Below are 19,499 nucleotides of genomic sequence, written 5' to 3'. Positions count from 1 at the left end.
GCAAATTCATGACAGCGGCCCCACATGTTCACCTCTGGCCAGAGGAAGCAGTTAGCAATAAGGGAGCCGTTGGTCCTGGGGAGCATCTTACTGGAGCCTCTAGACGATCCCCCCCAGTGGGTCGCAGACATGTGTGTTCCACATGTGAGACGGAGATACAGACTGAGGAAGACATCCCAGTGGGAAACCTTAGTCATGATGACAGCATGGAGTCCATTACTTACACACGGAGGGGGCCATTTGGGAATTGGGGGGTCAAGATGGTGAGGATGTTGGGTAAAACCTAATCAAGTCTTATGTTGAGCTGAAACAAACTGTTGATTTTAAGTTGAGTCAATTGATGAAAAGTGCAATAGCAACTGTTTTCATACTTGATTAGTGATTAAACTCGTTGTTGAGCAAAAGCAGGAAAGAAATCAATTGAAGCATTGCTTATATTTAACAGGCAATACTACTCAGGAGGTTCTATTCATGTCAGGTTTGATGACTACAAATTTACGTTTGGAATGCAATTGTTCGATACTCAAAAATCCATTCACCTCAATTGTACTGCAGGAGCAGAGGTCAGTGAAGTGACCCTTTAAAGAATTTGATTGTGAAAAAAAACGATACAGAGTATAAGAGCAGCTCTGTATACGTGTCAGCTGCCAGACAACCAAATCTATACTGCAGCCATGAGGTCAGTTTGAATTACATGCTTTCTGGCTTTAGGCTACAATCTGTGAGCACCAGTTTCACAAGCCAGAGAGAAAAAACAGGCGCGCTCCTGTGATGCGAGCATGGATGCCCTACTTCCGCAGAAGCTTGTAATCTGACCTCTTTCAAACAGCCTATAAACATCATAACCGGCATGTTTAATCCAAGGCGGAAGTTTGCTGGGGTGAAGCGGGTGTACACAAGTGTTTGTGATCATTTGACACAATTACAAGCAAGTAAAAGGTTGCGCTTTGGCACAGAAACCCAGCGTCCCGCTTGGTAAATGAGCAGACTGTGTTCTCTTCAAAGGAAAAACTGCCAGATTGATAGCAAAGTCCTCTTCTGGGCTGGTAATTTAGTGCAAGTGATAGAGTAGAATAACCTAAATTAAGTTCAATCAAGCATAATTCCCTGTTCAAATTTGGAAGTTAAAGAGAGGCTGAAATGGACCAATAAATCCTTTAAATATGAGGTGCTCCCAGAATAGCCCAGACACCTATTATCTATTTAACAGCCCTCGTCCCCATTGGGCAGGAGTAAGGAAGCAACTTCAAAAGGCTGACCCCCCTGCATCCTGTTAATGACCCCAGATGTGTCGTCTTGAACAGGGGCCCGATTCATCTGGCTAAATCCTGTAGCCACCAAGGCATGCAGTTGGTGTGTGTGTGTGTGTGCGTGTGGAGGGGGGGGGGGGGGGGGCTGTTTCAAATGCTCCAAATTAAAACACTTGGGCCAGGCGTGGCTGGATGCTTGGATGATTAGATGAGAGGGCATTGATCTGCAAACAGAGTGCAATCACTCAGCTCCCTCCGAGTGCATTAGCCTTCACCAGTCCAGCTGTGCAGTCCAATGCAGCAGTAATGAGAGTAGCACATGAATGCATGGAGTGCGGCTCTGAAACTTTACTCTGCAGACCACAGAGTGATCTCAACTTGAGCGTGACCGTCTAAACAACATGTCCAGACTCGATAAGCACTGCCATTCCTGCCTGTTTACATCATCGGGGCCATGACACTGAATATGCATGTGCGCACACATGTTCTCACACACCGAGTAACGTGCAGAAACAACACGACGCCAAGTTATAAATCTGCAGGCACCCGTCATCGTCTGCTGTTGTTAGTCTAGCAGTTAGTCTCCCATATCCTGCCACGAAGAGGGCCCTTCAAGACAGTAATGATTCAAAGTCAAGTGGACCGGGTCGGCTGTAAACTCCACGGTTTTGCCGATGAGCGCACATGTGTTCTGAGTGACAATGAGTCTTATCCGGCGGCACAGCAAAATGAAGCCAAGAGGAATTTGTTTTCAGACTGGTTTACCTTGAATGCCCTACAGAGAGCGGAACAGAAAAACACATTGGACCTGAGCTTCTATAACCAAGGTGTGTGTGTAGATTTGAGAGCAACAAAAAGGCCTCTACTTTCCCCTTTCTGGTGTCTAATCTCCACAGCAGGCAGAGGAATGACTACAATGGAGTCTTTAAAAGGATAAGCACAGAAAGCAAAACAAAACTCAGTGAAGGGAAACCAAACAAATTGCCGACAAAAGACTGAGAAAGTTTGGTCCTGTTCATGGGTAAAATTAAACTAGGCTTCTGGTCATTACCTGAAAATTGCTTCCCTCATCTTCTAGCCAGACGTGAACGAAGGGCCCTCAGTAGCCCCCATATTCTTGTCTGTTCCTTCCGGTCTGAGTGTGGTAGCACAGGATGGGGAGGGGATGTCGACAAGGCCTCAAAGTGTCCTTGCAGGATAGACATCCAAATGCACTCGATGGATTGTGTTTCTGTCTCTGAAATTCATTCATTCGCACTAATTTTAAGTTCTCATCTACTGAAGGACAAGATTGTAAGTGCTGGTGCTCGTCATCACGTCCCCATCTTTTCTCCCCTTGTCCTCCTCTGTCCTGGCTTTTTAAAGGTCTCACCCATATGGAGCTGTTCGACATCCAGGGTGGGCCGAGGAGGCTGCCGAGTTGTGGGCTGGAGTCTCCAACTAATCCGCTGGAGTTTAATGACAACAGGCCTTGCTAGTGGTGGTGAAGCCTTAGGGGGTTGACCCAAGTCAGGAGGGGCTGAGCATGTGACCCACGCCGGGCTAAGAGCCCAACTGGCTGGGGGAGGGCGTGTGTGTGGAAGAGTGGATATAGGCATGTGCGAACACCTACGTCTGGAGCTGAGTGGCCAGTCACTTGAGGAATGCCGCCTTTCTGATCTCAGCCGTGAAAACATGGGCAAATTGAACTGCTTTTTTGTGGGCGAAGGTAGAAAAAGAAAAGCCAGTTGTTCCAGTTCTGGCAATTCTGGAAAATGTTACCCCTGCCAAAAAGAGTCTAAGCACTACAGGGGCATACACACGAAAACGCAAACAAAGGCTGTAAGAAACTGAGATTCCCTGGAGTTTGTCTGGCTGCAGGGGCGACTGTCTGATCTCTGCTGTTTGTTGTGGATACGGCTGTTTGTTCATACGTGTCTTTTTTGTGCGATACTGCAGCTCTAACAAGCAGCTCATTACGTTCGTTTCATATCATCACAGAACAACTCTGTCTCCTGGTGTAATACATCATAAAAGCAGCAAGCTCAAAATAAAAGAAAGGAAATTTAGTTAAATCTGGCTGGAACCTATTTTTGGCATCAATTTAAAGGACTATGTTTGATATCTTTGCTAGAACATTTCTCTTATGATCAAATTGGGGCATCCGTTTCATCGTCATCATTCTGAGCACAACCTCAATTAATTAGCAATACACAAATCAATTGCTGCCTGAGGTCAAGCAGATTCCAGTCTATTTAAAAGATTGGATGTCCACCTAACATGATTTGAAAGCGTTATCTCGCAAGACACATTGATGAACTGAGGCTTCTATTCCCCTAATGCACAACAAATAACTAGGCAAAATCAATTGAAAGACGGTCGCAGGTTTCAGGGGACACATCCAGCAGAGATGCGACTAGCTGCCGCCTGTTGGTTGACACCAAGTGCATATAAAGATATAAAGTAGTGCATGTCTTTGCACCTGGGGGGGTATATCCATAAGCCAATAACAAACAGCAGAGCAAGGAGGAGGTGCAAGTGGGGCAAAGGTTTCGGGGATGACACTGCTTGGTGACAGAGTTATCTTTATTCTTTCTTTTTTTTCTTTTTACTGCCTTGTAAGTCACTAATTAAAGTGACCACACTGATGTCCCATCTGCTACCAGGGCCCAGCGCCACAGATTATTAGCTGCCATGTAAGCACGTTAATCCACTGAAGGACCAGGTAGCCGTAAACACACTCCACGCACACGTTTCAGAGACCTGCTCGCTGCTCATTCACATTCAGATAAGCACCAGCATCGCTTAAACAAAGATTAAGACTTTGACAGTGAGACTGAAATCCTGTTAGCTTGTTAGCGTGGAGGTGGAAGGGGTGGGGGGGATATCTTTGTAGCTTGTGGAAGGAAAAAGCAGCTGAACCTCGGGCTCCCCTCAGGAGACGCAAGAACCATTGAGGACACGGGCGCACGGAAATTACAGCAATCCAGCATGATGACAATGAGCGACACCACTGGAATGAAAACAGCTGAACGCGCTGGCGAGGTTGAGCATCCCCACTTTGATAAGCGCTTTATTTAAGGACATAATGGAATCTTTGTCTATATTGCCGAGCAACAGTCTCGATACAGCACCAGTAACCCGCCGGATACCCAATGAGACCCATCAATCTGGGCGACCACTGCCATGGCGACAAATTCATCCGTCTCCGAGGGGACCTGTGCAGAACCCAATCAGAGATGGGCTTAATATATTTCCCTCCTAATAGAACTGCAGTACTTTCACTTCAACACTCTCCTATCTACTAATTCACTTCCACGTTGACCCCCACACCCTTTTAAATCTAACTTGAAGAGGGAGTGCACTATATCGGCACAAATATTATCACACTGAGCACTGCGAGTCTACACACAGGTCGGGCAGTGAGATATATCAACTGTAACCTAAATGAAAGATGTGGACAGGTGCAGCCAGCTAATATAAAATTGCTCCAGACAGGTTTACGCAGGATTTCATGATGATTTATACGTCTCTGAAAGGCTTCCTATATCCACTGGAAACTACCTATAAACTATTGTTTCATATGCCATTTTCTGTGCCATCCAAATCAGAGCAAAATTAACTGAAAATGTGATTATCCCCTTCAAAAACCGCAGCTAAAGGAGCCTTAAGCGAGGCATTTAACGGCCACGGTTAAAGCTCAGCAGCTCTCAAGTGTAAACTGTATGAATGTGCTGCAGGGTGTTGCTTTTATAAAAACGGATGTAAGGAGGCTGAACATAAGTGAGCAACACCGTTGAGCGTAATTCTGAGGCATCAATGGAACATTTTAAATATGTGATAAATCTTTGGAATGGCTCTTAAATATTTTACTCTTCCCCTGGCGGTGACTCTGCCCTCATCTGCACTATAACACTGGGACCATTAAAATGTACAGGATTTTCTCCACTAACTTAATGAGAAGATAAGGAGTCAATGTGAAATCCTCTGCACTTCTTTCTCCCTTCTCCTTTTTTGCATAAGTAAAGCACTGAATGCCTATCGCCTAATTATGGCATCAACTCAGCTCCAACTCTTGATTTGCTTTCCCTCTCCGTCACACTCCAGCAAGCTGCGCAGTGGAGGACAAACTCATGAAATAGAGGTTAGTGAAGTTAAGACAAGAGCATTGTTCGAGCACTTCTCGCCTTAGAAGTTCTCTTTTTCGAAGCCGAAGTAATGTATCGGCAATTTTTTTTTCCCGTTTTGCTGATGACAAGGTCAAGTGACCAAGAGAAATGTCACTGAAGTACTCAAGCGAAATGGAAAGAACGGAAAAAATAAACAAGGAAAAAGCAGGAACCAGATATCGATTCTGAAGGTTATAAAGACAGTGATGATTGCAGGAAATTGCAGGTAAAAATCAATCGACTGTTCGTGGTTGCCACACATTCCAATGTATCCTTATATGTCCTTTTTTAATTTAGTGGTTGTTGCCAGTTCAAAAGACAACGTAGAAGTGGATTTGTTAGATCTATTTTGGTGTCTTCAGATTGAATTGCAGATTCCCATTACTTTAGTGTAGCTAATGCGACCAAAACTTATGTTTTTTGTCATGATTTCATTGTCAAATCTGGCTTTTTCTGTGCATAAGATTTCTTATTTACACTGTTTATGTATCAAAACTGACAACCATTCAATTGCTTGCTGCACTGTAAAAAAAAAAAAAAAAAAAAAAGTAGTATTCCAACAGCTCGGGTACCAAAAAAAGTACTGCAGAAATAAATCATCTTGTAAAAATACATTAATATTCCAAAATTAAAGTACATTTTCTAGCCTTAATGTTACAGGAAATCATGCGAGGCGTTTTTGGACTCTAGTGTTTAATGAAAGATACCTACATGTGTAAAAACAATGTAAAATCTATAATAATGATAATATTAACAACAACAATAATTGGATATAACATTTTTGTCTTATAAAAACAAGGCCAAATTTTTATAAAATGCACATTTGTAATTGCAGTTTTTTTATGCTATTTTACATTGGATGTGTACATATTTTAGAGTGCTGTATTCAAAAATGCAGAAAATTCTGCAAAATATAAAATAGAATTCAGTACAATTTCCTACTTTCTTACAGCGTATTACCTAAGAGCCGTTTTATGTTGTACAAATTGTGAAAAACTTCTCGAAAGACTGAAAAGTGTTGAGTGCATCTTACCACAATGACTGCAATCAAAGGTTTAAAAATCTAAGGCACTAAGTCAAAAGGCATATTAATTAAAAAAAAAAACTTCAACTTGAACCCTTTATCAGATTTAAAAGACATACTTGTCATTTTTGAGCTATGTACTCCAAATAAAACTGATTTAAATAGCCAACCATAGCTTTCCCATGACTCAAATGAAACATTAATTACTGCTCTTGACGCAGACGCTTTGACTTTTAAAAGCACCACATAAAGAAATGTGAAGGAGGCTAAATAAAGCAAACCACCACCAGTCACTCCAGTGCTTACAAATTCTTGCAGATGACTTGTGAAGTACTCATTTTTGTGTCAGGAGACAAGTCAGGAACATGTGAAGGCGCATCTTTAAAACCTTTTTTATAACTCAGAAGATCCTCTTACAGTGGCGCGGATACATCTATTAATTTTCTATACTCAATAACAGCTGCTAGACACAGTAATAAAATCTAAACAGTTACAGATATTGGGTGGGGACTCTGAACCTCAGCTTTTGTAAGATTCTAGAACAGTTCTGTGACATTTGTACCAGAAACATCACTTTCTATATCTCCTACACAGGTTTGCCGAGTAGCAACTTAGCAGCAAGTCTGTTACTTGTTTTCATTTTGACAAGAATTTGGCATCCAACAGTGACTGTTCTATAATATCAAACTCACTCTTGGTTTTCAGGCCTGTTTTACCTGGAGAATTGCTGCTGCAGTGAAACCATCTGCGCCCGTCCCAGCTCCGACTCCTCGGTCACTTCCCGGAGACGCTTCTCGCTCTCCAGTCGCAGGCGTCGCTCTTCCTCTAGCTCGTGGATCAGCTTTTCTCGCTGTTGGCAAACAGAAATAGATGAAAGGTTAACGGTTAACTCTCAGCAGCCTAAAGGCTAAAAAGGTCATCCTCAAGTCATACGCCATGTGTACTGTCCCTGGGTGTAAATCTCGGAATCCCTGACAGCTTCAAGGTTGCCGTTTTTGCGTGATCTCTCCCATGTGTAGTTGAAGGGTAAGTGAGCACAGGCGGTGATTAGAAAGACATATGTGAAGCTGTGATGACAGTTTCAAAGTTTGTTTGGTTTTAATAAAAACATCCAGGCCGTGCCATTTTTTCTAATATCTTAGGTGTAAGAGACAAAAAGAAAATAAGAGCATGATGACATTTAGGCAGCCAGATGGACATCGCTTCTAGTAGTTTGTTGTTACTTTGAAATGTTCCTAATGAACCTCGCCTTCCTTCTGTCTCTAAGACAGAAAGTTCACGGTAAATGTCAAATGAGATCTCCGAGCCTGGTCTCCTGTGCTTCAATCTTTCTCTTCTTTTATTTGCAGGTCCATCGACCAGAAAATACAATGCACTGCAAATCTATCACCAAAGCAGACCCTGTTCTGTCAATCTACACATTCATCACACTCTATTCTTGCATGTTTTTGCTTTATAACTGCAAAATAAAGATGGCTCAACTACTGATTGAGTTCAGGAGTCGATAACTAAAAGGCAGGTGGAAGACGTGGCATCACCATCATGGAGGTAGAGCCTTTTCACAACAATGAATGGATTTTTTTTTTCGTACGAGGCTTTGCTTGGTGTGAGCCAACCCTTTCTATCCATTGAGAATCTTTTCCACAGTGTATAAGGTCTCTGTGGATCAAATAGCCAGTCTTTTCTCTTGCTTTCCTCCAGAGACAATTCCAAAATGAAAGCTCTTCTTTTAATTGGATTCTTCGCTTTCTTATTCCTCAGCCATTGGATCCCAAAAGAGAGAACCTTCCATGCCTCAGACTTCAAAGACAGTGCCGGCACAGTCCGCCTTGTACGATTGCCATCGCAGATTGGTTTTCTGTATTTTGACAAAGTTGCAGAGGAGCGAAGTGAGGATCATTCTCTTAGTTAGTCTTGCATCCACTGCTGCTGATAATATGACAAGGCTTTTGGCTCCTTTCTGTGTTTAAGTCATCAAGCATCTGTCAAAATTTGAACAAAAATGTAGGCAAAAAATACAAGATTGCCTTTATTTGTGAACCAGCTCATCAGAATTTGCTCAGAGTTTACGTATTTGTAACTTGGGACACAAAACCAACAATTTCAGAATTTCATATGCTTCCAGACCTGGGAATTGGAGTACTTTCACCCTCAACAAAACCGCTTACCTAGGAAGCCACTGGAGGGGTTAAATATCCCCTCACAGAGTCATTAAATTTGGCGAGGACACAGCCAAAATTCTTTCCAGCTAATCCAAATGATTAAATGGCTAAAGCAGAGGCCAAATATTTAATTACTGGCGCTTGAAAATGGAAAAAAAGTGCAACATTTTCAAACAGTTGGAGCTCCAGAAGGTTCCTGTCAGTGCATAGAGACAGATGCAACCATGCTTCCTTCCATGAATGCAGTCTTTGGTTGAATTTGATGTGTGGTAAATGTATATATATATCCACCAAAAATTGCATTTTTAGTATGAAGTTCAGACGTTTGGGGGTCACCGAGACAATTTCATGTTTTTCCAAGAAAGCTCACACTTTTGTTCATGTGCAAACATAATTACATGAGTTTTCTAATCATCAATTAGTCTTTCAGCACCATTAGCTAACACAATGTAGCATTAGAAGACAGGAATGATGCTTGCTGGAAATGTTCCTCTGTACCCCTATGGAGATACTCCATTAAAAATCAACCATTTCTAGCCAGAACAGTCATTTCCCACAATAACAGTGTCCAGACTGTATTTCTGATTAATTTGATGTTATCTTCATTGAAAAAAAAAAAAAAAAAAAAAAAAGATTTTCTTTCAAAAATAAGGACATTTATAAGTGATCCCAAACTTTTCAACCCCCAAAATCTATACACACTGTATACAACCCCTGGGACCCCAATACTGCCCAAATTTGAAAGTCTGCACTTTTTCATTTTAAAGAACCAGTAATTACCAATTCATCATTTGACTCTGCTGGAAATGATTTTGTCTGTTGTCTCACCAAACATCATGGTTGTGGGTGTCACTAAATATTTCCAGTTGTGAAAACATTTGAAATTCTCTAAATTCAGCCGAAATATTTTGTTCTGACTCCCAAATAAATTAACTGTCGGTGCAACAACATATTTCTTGTATTCTGTCAGAATAAACACAAACTAACCAAATAAAAGATCTGACTTTGAGCTGAACCTTGTCGCTAATTGTTTTCCTCCAAAAACCAATTAAGCATTGAAGGACTTATGCGTTTGTAATAATCAAATTCTTCATTCTCTGGCTGTGAATTCAGATAACCATGATCCCGTCAGTCCTTGATCATCTGCTTGAAGGATGAGTAAATACATGTCACACTGCCTGTCGAGAGATTTCTATTCAGCAGTCAGTCAGAAATAATATCCTTTTTCTCACTCTAAACCTCATCTGAAAGTCTTCCTCTCCATCCTAAGCGGTCTATCATTACTCCGCGTCAACTCCAGAGATTTCTTCCTTACAGACCGGCATTACGGGGACATCTAGTGGTGTAAAATAATACAAAACACTGGCTGGGCAATGTAGTCAGATCAAAAAAACCTCCTCCTTTGCTTGGAATTTAGAAGAAACATCCTCAAAATGGGGTTTGTCTTTATGCTTAGCCTATCATCAACATGTTCAACCGTGATTTAAAGCTGCACCATAAAACCAAATTGCAAAGAAAAATGTCAAAACAACTGGAAAGTATGCCTGCAAATTACCGAACAGCTTCGAAAACAACTGCCCTTACTCTGACCACACTGTCTTGAATTCTACCAATAAACAGCCGTATTTCACTGCATTGCTACTTGGCTGGAATTCGGTCACAAAAGCAGAGAGAATATTAAACCCAAGTCACCATTAAAACCAGTTCTAGTCTTCACTGCGGCCGTAAATTCATGGCTACTATGTGGAGCGGCTCTTTACACAACGGGGAGGCTCCCCCTGTCAGGAGTAATGGCTGCAGTAAATCCAGTCATACAGAGGCATAAAGTAGCACATCCCCCTGCCAAGAGCTGGACCTATATATTTGGACAAAACCAACCGATTTTCTGGCTTCTTTCTTTAAGGAAAATGGGTCATGCAACATGTAAAATATTTTTTATCTTCTTATTTTTATACCTTTATGTTGGAAGCACAATATGGCAAAATGAGAAAAGAAAACCAAAAAGGATGGAAATGTTTTAATGATATCCAAAAGAATAACAATAACGGCATAAAACTGCAGCCTCCAGCACTGAACACTTTAGCTGAATTTCAGCTCAATGCAAATAAGCACAAAGGCCTTTTTTTATTTGTACCACCGCATGCATTAAAGCGCAGAGTATTGTTCCGCACGTTGGCCTGGATTTTCGAACACGCACAAAATATAAGCACAGTAGCTTTGGTCCTGATTTTTGTTGCCCACATGGTCCAACGAACGCCCCAGGCATAAACCACCGACCACTGTGTGTCTGCTGACAGAGTGTTGCCAACAACCTCAATAACAACACAGGATTTATAGTCTACATTGTAGTAAAAGCCCTCTATTGCTTTTGTTCAATATATAATTTCGGCAATTTAACGAGGCCATTAAATCAAACATTACCATATCTTTATGTGGCCAGAAATCCCCTGCAATACATTACAGTTCTTTTTTCCCAGTTGAAATGTTTATTGTCTACAGCAACTTTCTTTTACTTATTTCTGTGGCGAGGAGTGTGCTAATTGAAAGCATATTCTTTAACACGCCTGAGCTGCAGCTACAAAGACGAACACGCCTTTAGAAATGCCATGGGAAGACATCTTAAAGTCAACATTGACATGGGACGTGACGGAGACAAAAACATGCTCGGCAACTTTCTATGAGAACATTTGTTTTCTTTATCCAACCACTTCTGAGGAGATAATCCTCCGACTTAACTGTCTTGTCACGGCCTGGATGAGCTGTATGGCCAGGTTTGTCCTGTAGAGGGCAACATGTTCCTGAAATAAAACAACAAAAGCTCCACCAAAGCCGCCTCTATCAAACAATACAGTGCTTCGAAAAAAGCAATGTCAAATGGAATAGACCAAGTAATCTATAAAATGGCCCAGGCAGGGTTTTATACCGGCCATATATCTGAAACCAGCCCGGATTGGGTCTTTCAGGATTAAATGTGACCTCTGCTGCAGTCAAGGCTGGTTTCATTTCCTGGTTGATAAAACATGTATCCATCTAGATATGACCAAATGTATCACCAGGCTTCTTCCTTGAGAGTGAATGGACTGCGAGATGGTATCGATTCACGACACTAAATGTACCGACATAAATGAAAAATCTGGGATAAAAGAAGCAGCAAACATCTAATTTATGTGTGTTATATTGTAACATACACAGGGATGTACAGCACCACTGAAATTCTATTAGCTGCTCTGGAGCCCACAATGAAGCTTGGCTCTGTAATTGGACAGCATTAGATGGTAATAGTATTCGTCCGAGTTGAATTACTAGAAGACTTGAACCCCCCTGATACCGTCCAAGATGCACTAAGGACTCTAAATTAATTAGAGACCTCTGCCTCTGCTTGTTGTGCCCGTCTCCCATAAAAGGAAAGGCTGCAGTGCGGTGTGATCAGGTTAAGTGCATGTGTGCAGTGCGTCTGATTGTGCAGGATGTACATCTGCGACTGTATGTGTTCATGCAGGGTTTGGGGTACAGTTCGGGGGGCTCTATAATCTCTTCATTACACAGAAACCGCCCTCAGTTGGAGCTCTTTGCCTAATCAAAGGGGCCGGGAGCAGATCCGTGGCTCGCTGCAAAAGCAAACATCAGGGACACAATGCACCGCGCAGGTTTCCTCATTCATAAATAAAACATGCTGCGAGGCTGTTTGTGCGCGCTCGTCAGCAAGACTGAATTCAAATGAAAGTGTAACACGGGGAGGATTTGGCCTCCACGCTGGCGCACACGGTGTATTCGAAATGCCAGGTCGGGCTCGCTGTGGTAAAGACAAATCAGGTGTTTCCGCAAAGACAAAAGCGCGCAAAAGAGTGGCATTTCTGTTTGAAAGATGAAAGAAAGAAACTGCTTAATTAAATGTCAATCAAAAGGAGCTTCATTTGCAATTGGGATCTTCGTTGTTTGGCACCTCACAAAGGAACAATTTAATATTTAGAGCAACATACACTCCTGTTCAAAAGTTTCCCAGACAATTTCATGTTTTCCATGAGAACTCACACTTTTATTCATGTGCTAACATAATTGCACAAAGGTTTTCTAATAATCAACTAGCCTTTTAACACAATTAGCTAACATAATGTAGCATTACAACACAGGAGTGACGGTTGCTGGAAATGTCCCTCTATGTAGATATTCTATTAAAAATCAGCTGTTTCTAGCTAGAATAGTCATTTACCACATTTCTGATTCATTTAATGTTGTCTTCACTGAAAAAAAGTAGCTTTACTTTCAAGAATGACATTTCTTAGTGACCCCAAACTATTGAATGGTAGTGTATGTGAACTAACGTGGAGTCTACAGTGTTTTATTCACGAAAAAAAAAAAAATCAGTATGTTGTGTCCCCTAGGGCTCCATCAATTCAATTATCATGGAGAGCCACTCCGTTAGAGAGTAGCACTTCTCTCTCAGACAGCCACGGGCACTATAGCAAATAATACACACACCCCAGGAATATGCTAAATCATATGAGTGGCCCATTTATCATTGCCAAGGGAGCCCCCCTCCACAACACCCACGCACCACGAGTCAGTCAGTCACACACACATGGAGAGTGCGTGAAAAAAGGACGGTGTGGAGATGCGATTTGGGCCTGGCTGTCAGCGCTCGTCACCCGGGTGAATGTGCTGAGCGCTGGGGGAGACCCCATCTCGGCCCTGGCCCCTGTCCCTGCCTGATAAGGCCAATCTGCAGAGACAGCACCTGAGTCCCCCCCCAAAACCTCCACGCTGTCACACATCCTCCAAACAGCTGTCAGAAACACTATGAAGGTCCCTCAGCGCTGGAGCTCCACAAGGAGCGCCGAAGCCTTTCTGGGAGCCCCCTTAAAAAGACCTTCTTTTATCTGCTGAAAGCACACTACAAAAGATGTGTGCTTTAAACATTAATAAATCACTGTCAGATAAATCATCATACCTGGATCTAATTACCACCAGATAATTAAATTACGGTGGAGCTGCGCTTTTAAATACTGCCAATCTGTGCGGCGTCGTTGCTTAGAAAAGCTTTGGCTCAGTTTGCACAGTTACCTTTGATTTCTATGTTGCGCAGCAAGCCAGGATAGTGCTTGTAAAATCTGACCCAGTTGAAGAGAACAGCCAGTTGTTTAAACAATCTTAATTAGTATGGCAATTTGATTCTGTGATAATATCTAAACACTGTGCATTGAAATCTTTGAATATGAAGTCATTAAAGCTTTATTAATGGGGGAAAACCCAAGGCTTGAGTTTAGTGTGCAACACTTCATGTCAATGCTGAGCTCCCAGTTTGATTCCCACCTGGCTTGGCCTATACTGCAAGTCTTTCCCTGCATTTCATCTATTCAGTCAAGGCAAAATACCTCAGAAAAAAATCACTTCTTCACATTCTACATTCCTACGTGCAACTGTGACGCCATCAATGACTCAGCTGTGACCAACAGTGACGTGGAAAAAGATCTCGCCCTTTTTCCGGATTGGTAAGGTTCATGACAAAAGTGTTTTCGTGACACATTGCCAACATGTTTAGGATATCAAGAATGTGTTTTTACTGTATTCTGAATAAATTAAATGCCAGTTTTGTCGAGTGAAATTGAACCGGCGTGCGAACAGAGCCTCGGTCGCTAGCAAGTGTAGCACGTTAGCCGCCACATGCGTTTTTGTGTCTGGTGAACATACATGCGTACATTTGTTCGTGATATTTTAGTACAGCTGTTTTTAAGTTGTTGGAGTTAGAATAGTTTTATGGTGTAAATGTAAAATGTGAGTATTGAGAACATGTCGGTAAGAATGTTAGAATGTTGATTATTTCTCTCTTTTTTAAGGATCGCAACAATTAAGTGATCATTTTCCTCTGATTGATCATCCAAGAACAACAATACAGATTAAAACTTGCATTATCCACAAATGTTGAAGTGTTTTGTGTACCAGTACATACAGAATTCCTCTATATATTGCCTCAGTTCATTGTAGCTTCACTAAATTCATGAAACGAAACCTAAAGGAGGGACACGTTAAGTATAATCCCCTCAGTCCACAACTAAAGGCCAAATGGCTTGTTGAGAAGGGCATTCTGAGAATATCAAAGCAAATTGTACTTGATCAAAACTGTCTTGAAGGCTGCAGCACATGAGAAATCTGTTTTTATGCACAGAAATAGCTGATTCCTATCTTGTTTTCGGGGCATATTTCACCATTCTGTGCCACCCGTTCCCACTTTATATTCACAAATGCGACGGCTCCCTTCTTATCTTAACTTCATTTTCTACATGAAACGCTCCGGAGAAATCTGATTTTAAAATGAGCGAATTGCACAATTAAGCAGAGTTGAGGCGAAAATTTCCTTTATCGACCACATGTATGTCTCATTCGAGCATGAATGAATCAAACGCAGCAATCAAACCAAAGCATCGGGAAATATGCGGTTCTACTGTATGTGTGAGGATCATGTATCTTTAAGCTTAGGTATTACAGAGCATCCACAAAACCCAAAGCAAAATAAAGCTAGTTTCTCTCAAGGCCGGGCCGGTTTTTTTCACATGTTTAGACAGCCGTTTCCACCGCTCCTAATCTTACCCAACAGTCTTAAATACCCTTTTAATGGAGAGCCCAGCCCCCTCAGCAAAGCAGGCAGCTGCATTTGCGATCCAACATGTGGACTTCTGTTTTCTCCTTGACAGGAAACCCGGCATCCTGCTCCTGATGGACTTAGAATGCACTTCAGAGTAGCATCAAATGAGTGGGAGACAGAGCAGCCCTGCCCTGTACCACGCCTCTGGGTTTGAGGGTGTGAAGAATTCCAGAGAAAACCTACAGCAGCGACGAGGCTGTGAATGAGCGGTTTGACTCGAGGAAGACAGGGCAGGCTTGTTGGAAAGAGGCCGAGGCCCTCGCAGAAGAAACCGTGACCTGTGCTCTATCAAACACCTAAAGGGAACTCCACTGTTTTTCTTGTAGGAGTTTTCGAGATCGCGCTCAGCAGAGCAGGCCAAAAGCACCACGTCCAAACCCTAATACACAGTTTAAGAAACAAACAGCAGCCTAAGACGGACAGATCTGGTGGTTGTGAGACCATATCACTTCAGAGCGATAACAAATGCATCTTGTGTGGCCATATTTGTGGTGGAACACTGCAGTGGCTGCGATTCATACCCGAAGCCTAATTACAGATTGGCCAGCAAATGATTTAACCCTCTGAACCCCAAAACCCACTAGTGGGTTAGAAAGGCATGCTGTCCTTGAAAAATCATCCAAATTAGACCTTTAATCAGAGAGAGAAGTTGTAAAAACAGCAAGAATCGGGATTTTAACCTTCCTGATGGAAATACTCATCTGTGCTGTTGGGTTCAGTTAGAAAAATTGATTTATATCTGGATATTGCATTAAAGTCACTTTATTACTCCGCCAAGGAATGTGGCAGAGTTATATGATGATTGGTGTTGGTTGGTCTGTCTGTTCTTCTGTCTGTGTGCAACATTACTCAAAAACGGACAAACAGATTTGGATGAAATTTTCAGGGAAGGTCAGAAGTGACACAAGGACCGCCCGATTAGATTTTGTCAGTGATGCGACTTATAATCTGGCGCCACGGATTTGTTAAACATTTCTGTATCGTTGCAAGATAGCGGCACATCCGCACTGCAATTATGACAAGTGAACAAAACATCAGCTGCCTGCTGACGATCACATGATTGCGATCCTGCTCCAAATCGACTGTTGTGGATCAGGATTTTTTTCAAGATTTGATCCGTCAGAAATCATATGACTGAGCAGCTTTGGCGGAGTATTGCTGTATCATTTAGAAATTAGCCAAAAACCAAGCTCCCAATTAGATTCTGGGGGGGGGGGGGGGGGGGGGGGGATCATAATTCTGTGCTCTTTAGTGCATACAGGAAGTTATTAGTTACTTAGCTTCAAACAATAGCTGTCACCCGAACTAAACTGAACTGCACACTATTTATACAGAGCTGGCAGGAGAAAAGTAATCCAAGTAGCAAAATATCCACAGTGTGTAGATTAGCCACTAGTTTCTTTACAGTGTTAAGAACAAAATTAATAAAAAGTGGAAAAAAATCCATTTAAAAAAAAATTGTAAAATAAATAATCAAGAAAATTCAACTTTCTGCTTTTATTTTATAAATGTATGGGCTATTAACTTTATCAATTTGCACAAAAGACCTTTTTGAGTTCTCTCCACTTCTAGCCATAGTTGTGCTGTTTCCATAGAGGTGCAGGACTGTATGCTGCAGTGAAAAATGAGTCCACAGTGAGTAAAAATGTGACAGATAATGCTTTGGAGCTCATGCGATTCTCCTAAATGATCCATAACAGCGGTGTTATACTTGTGCGTTGCCAGTAGCCATCATGTTTCACAACAAGACACCCAATTAAAGCACAGACTCCTCAGCAAACTAACACTGCTTCATTTACACTGATGGCTGCGTAACAAGACCTGAGGCTGACAATTGCGATGTAGTGTCTTTTTGCACAGTCAAAAAACTGCATGCTTCTCTTGAACAATGCAGTGGTAATGGCACTGCATTACACGTCCCTGCGGAGCTGCTCAGCAGAAACAAGCAGCAGAGGAGTGCAATGGGTGGCACCGCTGTTTCTGTGATCACGTTACACAGAAGACACTAATGGATGTAGCGAGAGAGGCAACCAAGGCAGAAAGGAGAAGCTGTTAAACAGAGGCATCAGATACAGAGGAGGGGTAACGCCACTTCAAAAGTCTGCGCGCTTTAATCTGTCTCTCTGGGTTAGCCGCTTGGCAGGCCAAGATGGGGGTTGGGAAAGCAAGTGGGCATGGAAGTGGGCGTCGGGTTGTGGGGGTCTACGCCTGGGCACAGGCAGTGGCTGGTTAGCAGTTTCCACTTCACACCGGCAGCACTTTGACAATTATCTCCTTGATGCAGCAGTGTCTTTCATTTCTATTGAGAAACTGTGCCTGAGCTCCGAAGCCTCCCAGGAATGGCAGAGAGAGAGAGAGAGAGAGAGAGAGAGAGAGAGAGAGAGAGAGAGAGAGAGAGAGAGAGAGAGAGAGAGCAAGGGGAGTCCAATGAGGATAATCCCAATTTCAAATGGAGCTTAGTGATATCCCCCCCTCCTCCTTTTTTTTCTTCCTCCATCCCCCCTCTTCACCCTCCTCCTGTCTGGCATAGATAACTCATCCCTCGCTCAACCCTGTGCATGCGCGGACAGCGATTCACACAGCCCTCTAAAGTAATAATTAGCATGTCATCCACTCGTGTGGAGTCTGAGAGCCCGGCCTTCAGTCGAGTCTCACAGCATGGAGAACGATGCGTTTTTCTTGGGCTGCGCTGAGGTCAGAGGATGCTGGGTTAGTGTCACAGAAGGAGGTGCTGACACACAGAGGTGTCGCTTTGAGGTGTGGAATCATATTATGTGCACACAGGCAGAAGAAAAGGGAAGAAAGAGATGCAAGTTTTTCCACAGAATGAGTGGAAATGGATATTCTGTATGCTACACATGTAAGGGTATTTCTGCGGTTCAAAAACTCATACAAGCATTTATTGAGTGACTCCAAATACGGTGTGTTTGAAGCATAAAGTGGAGCAACCACAGGGTAGTGTAATGATAGTTGCAGGACTTTGTATGAATTCAGAATGTAAAAAGACATTAAATTACCATCCTTCTACAAAATCACAAATATTTTGAGCTTGCATTATTGTTTTTGACAGTTCCTCATTCATCACGCTTGGCAGCTAGTCTCCTGTTTGTAGTTTTCTGTCATTTTTAATGTCAACGCTGCAGTCTTGACTTAAACAGATCACTGTCTTATGAGCCACAACAATCTGTTTCATGATCTGAATGGATGGATGGATGGATGGCTCATCTCTCAGTCCAGCTAATTGGCTCAATCTGCAGTGTATGTTTTTTCCTCAATTAACTAAACTATGGGTGTTAAAGTGACCTTAAGCCTCTTAGCTCCAAAACCCGCTGCTTTAATTAGTTACCTTTAAAGACCCAACGAGGAAGATTTTTATCCTCTTAACAAAGTCTCATATTAATGTGGAAAAATCTTCGTTATTTACACATACTAATGCCCCCATTTTCGATTCATGAATCATTTTGGTTTTGTAAATATTTGCATTTTAATAATTTGTCGTCGACTCGTCTAGAATATCCTGTGAGAGACGGAGCGATTTACAGCAAATACGGTGCACGTGCGCTGACGGAGCGTAGCAGAGCGGAGCTAGTCGTTTTTAGCAGTAGCAGAGCGGAGAGTTGGTTGAGAAGACGGCACACATGGAGCGCAAAAGGAAGCGAACGGAGCAAAGTCTGCAAGCAAAAAGGTTGTCAGATCAACAATGAAGCAAAAGAAAAGTTCATCGTGGATAGGCATTTCAGAGGTGGAGAGAATTCCAGGAGCAAAAAGGAATCAAAACAGATGCCGAGCTGGCTGTGCTTCTCCTAGACAGGTACGTAACTTTAGCTCTTTGTAAGTTTGATACAATTCTTTTGTCTTTTGTGTGTGTTGCTTGCGATGTGTGGTTAGTAGACTATGGGATTCGTTTGACTGTGACTGGTTTAGTTGACTAACTTTGTGGCAAAAACACTGTGTGGGTACGACGGTTTGCGACAGTGCGCGCGGAGGCTTCGGCAACGCTACATTTCCGCTAAAATCTTCCTCGCTGGGTCTTTAACAAAAGGTCAAAATTACGTTGTTAGATTTTCAAATTTCTGACAGTCCTTTAACTCCTCATCTGTGACATATTGTAACTTTCCATTAACCAAATCTAAATCTAAAATTGTGATAGTCCATCAGAAATTATTTTATTCTACCCGTCTCATTTAAAAAAAAACAAACATCTGTGCTAACCAAATTCCGTGAAAGACTAAAAAAATTCAGATTTTCTCAGCACAACTGAGAAGTGACTCAGCT

The 19,499-nt window shown here is 42.3% G+C and overlaps 1 protein-coding gene across 5 annotated transcripts in view; it reads right to left on the bottom strand.

The window, feature by feature from the left end:
* LOC110969955 (nck-associated protein 5) overlaps positions 1-19,499 on the bottom strand; it is a 154,727-nt gene that overhangs the window by 58,742 nt on the left and 76,486 nt on the right. For 4 of the 5 annotated variants that reach the window (XM_051941879.1, XM_051941883.1, XM_051941878.1 and 1 more), the window contains one exon: positions 7,139-7,272. In XM_051941879.1, the coding sequence (XP_051797839.1) occupies positions 7,139-7,272 (134 nt within the window). Of the gene's footprint in view, positions 1-2,301; positions 2,337-7,138; positions 7,273-19,499 lie in introns of those variants that run through there. The other variant, XM_051941882.1, reaches the window with a different exon arrangement.

This window comes from Acanthochromis polyacanthus, chromosome 22, assembly GCF_021347895.1.
Source record: "Acanthochromis polyacanthus isolate Apoly-LR-REF ecotype Palm Island chromosome 22, KAUST_Apoly_ChrSc, whole genome shotgun sequence".
Classification (NCBI taxonomy): Eukaryota; Metazoa; Chordata; class Actinopteri; family Pomacentridae; genus Acanthochromis; species Acanthochromis polyacanthus.
The sequence above is the reverse complement of the archived record's forward strand: the minus strand, read 5'-3'. Positions and strand labels throughout refer to the sequence as shown.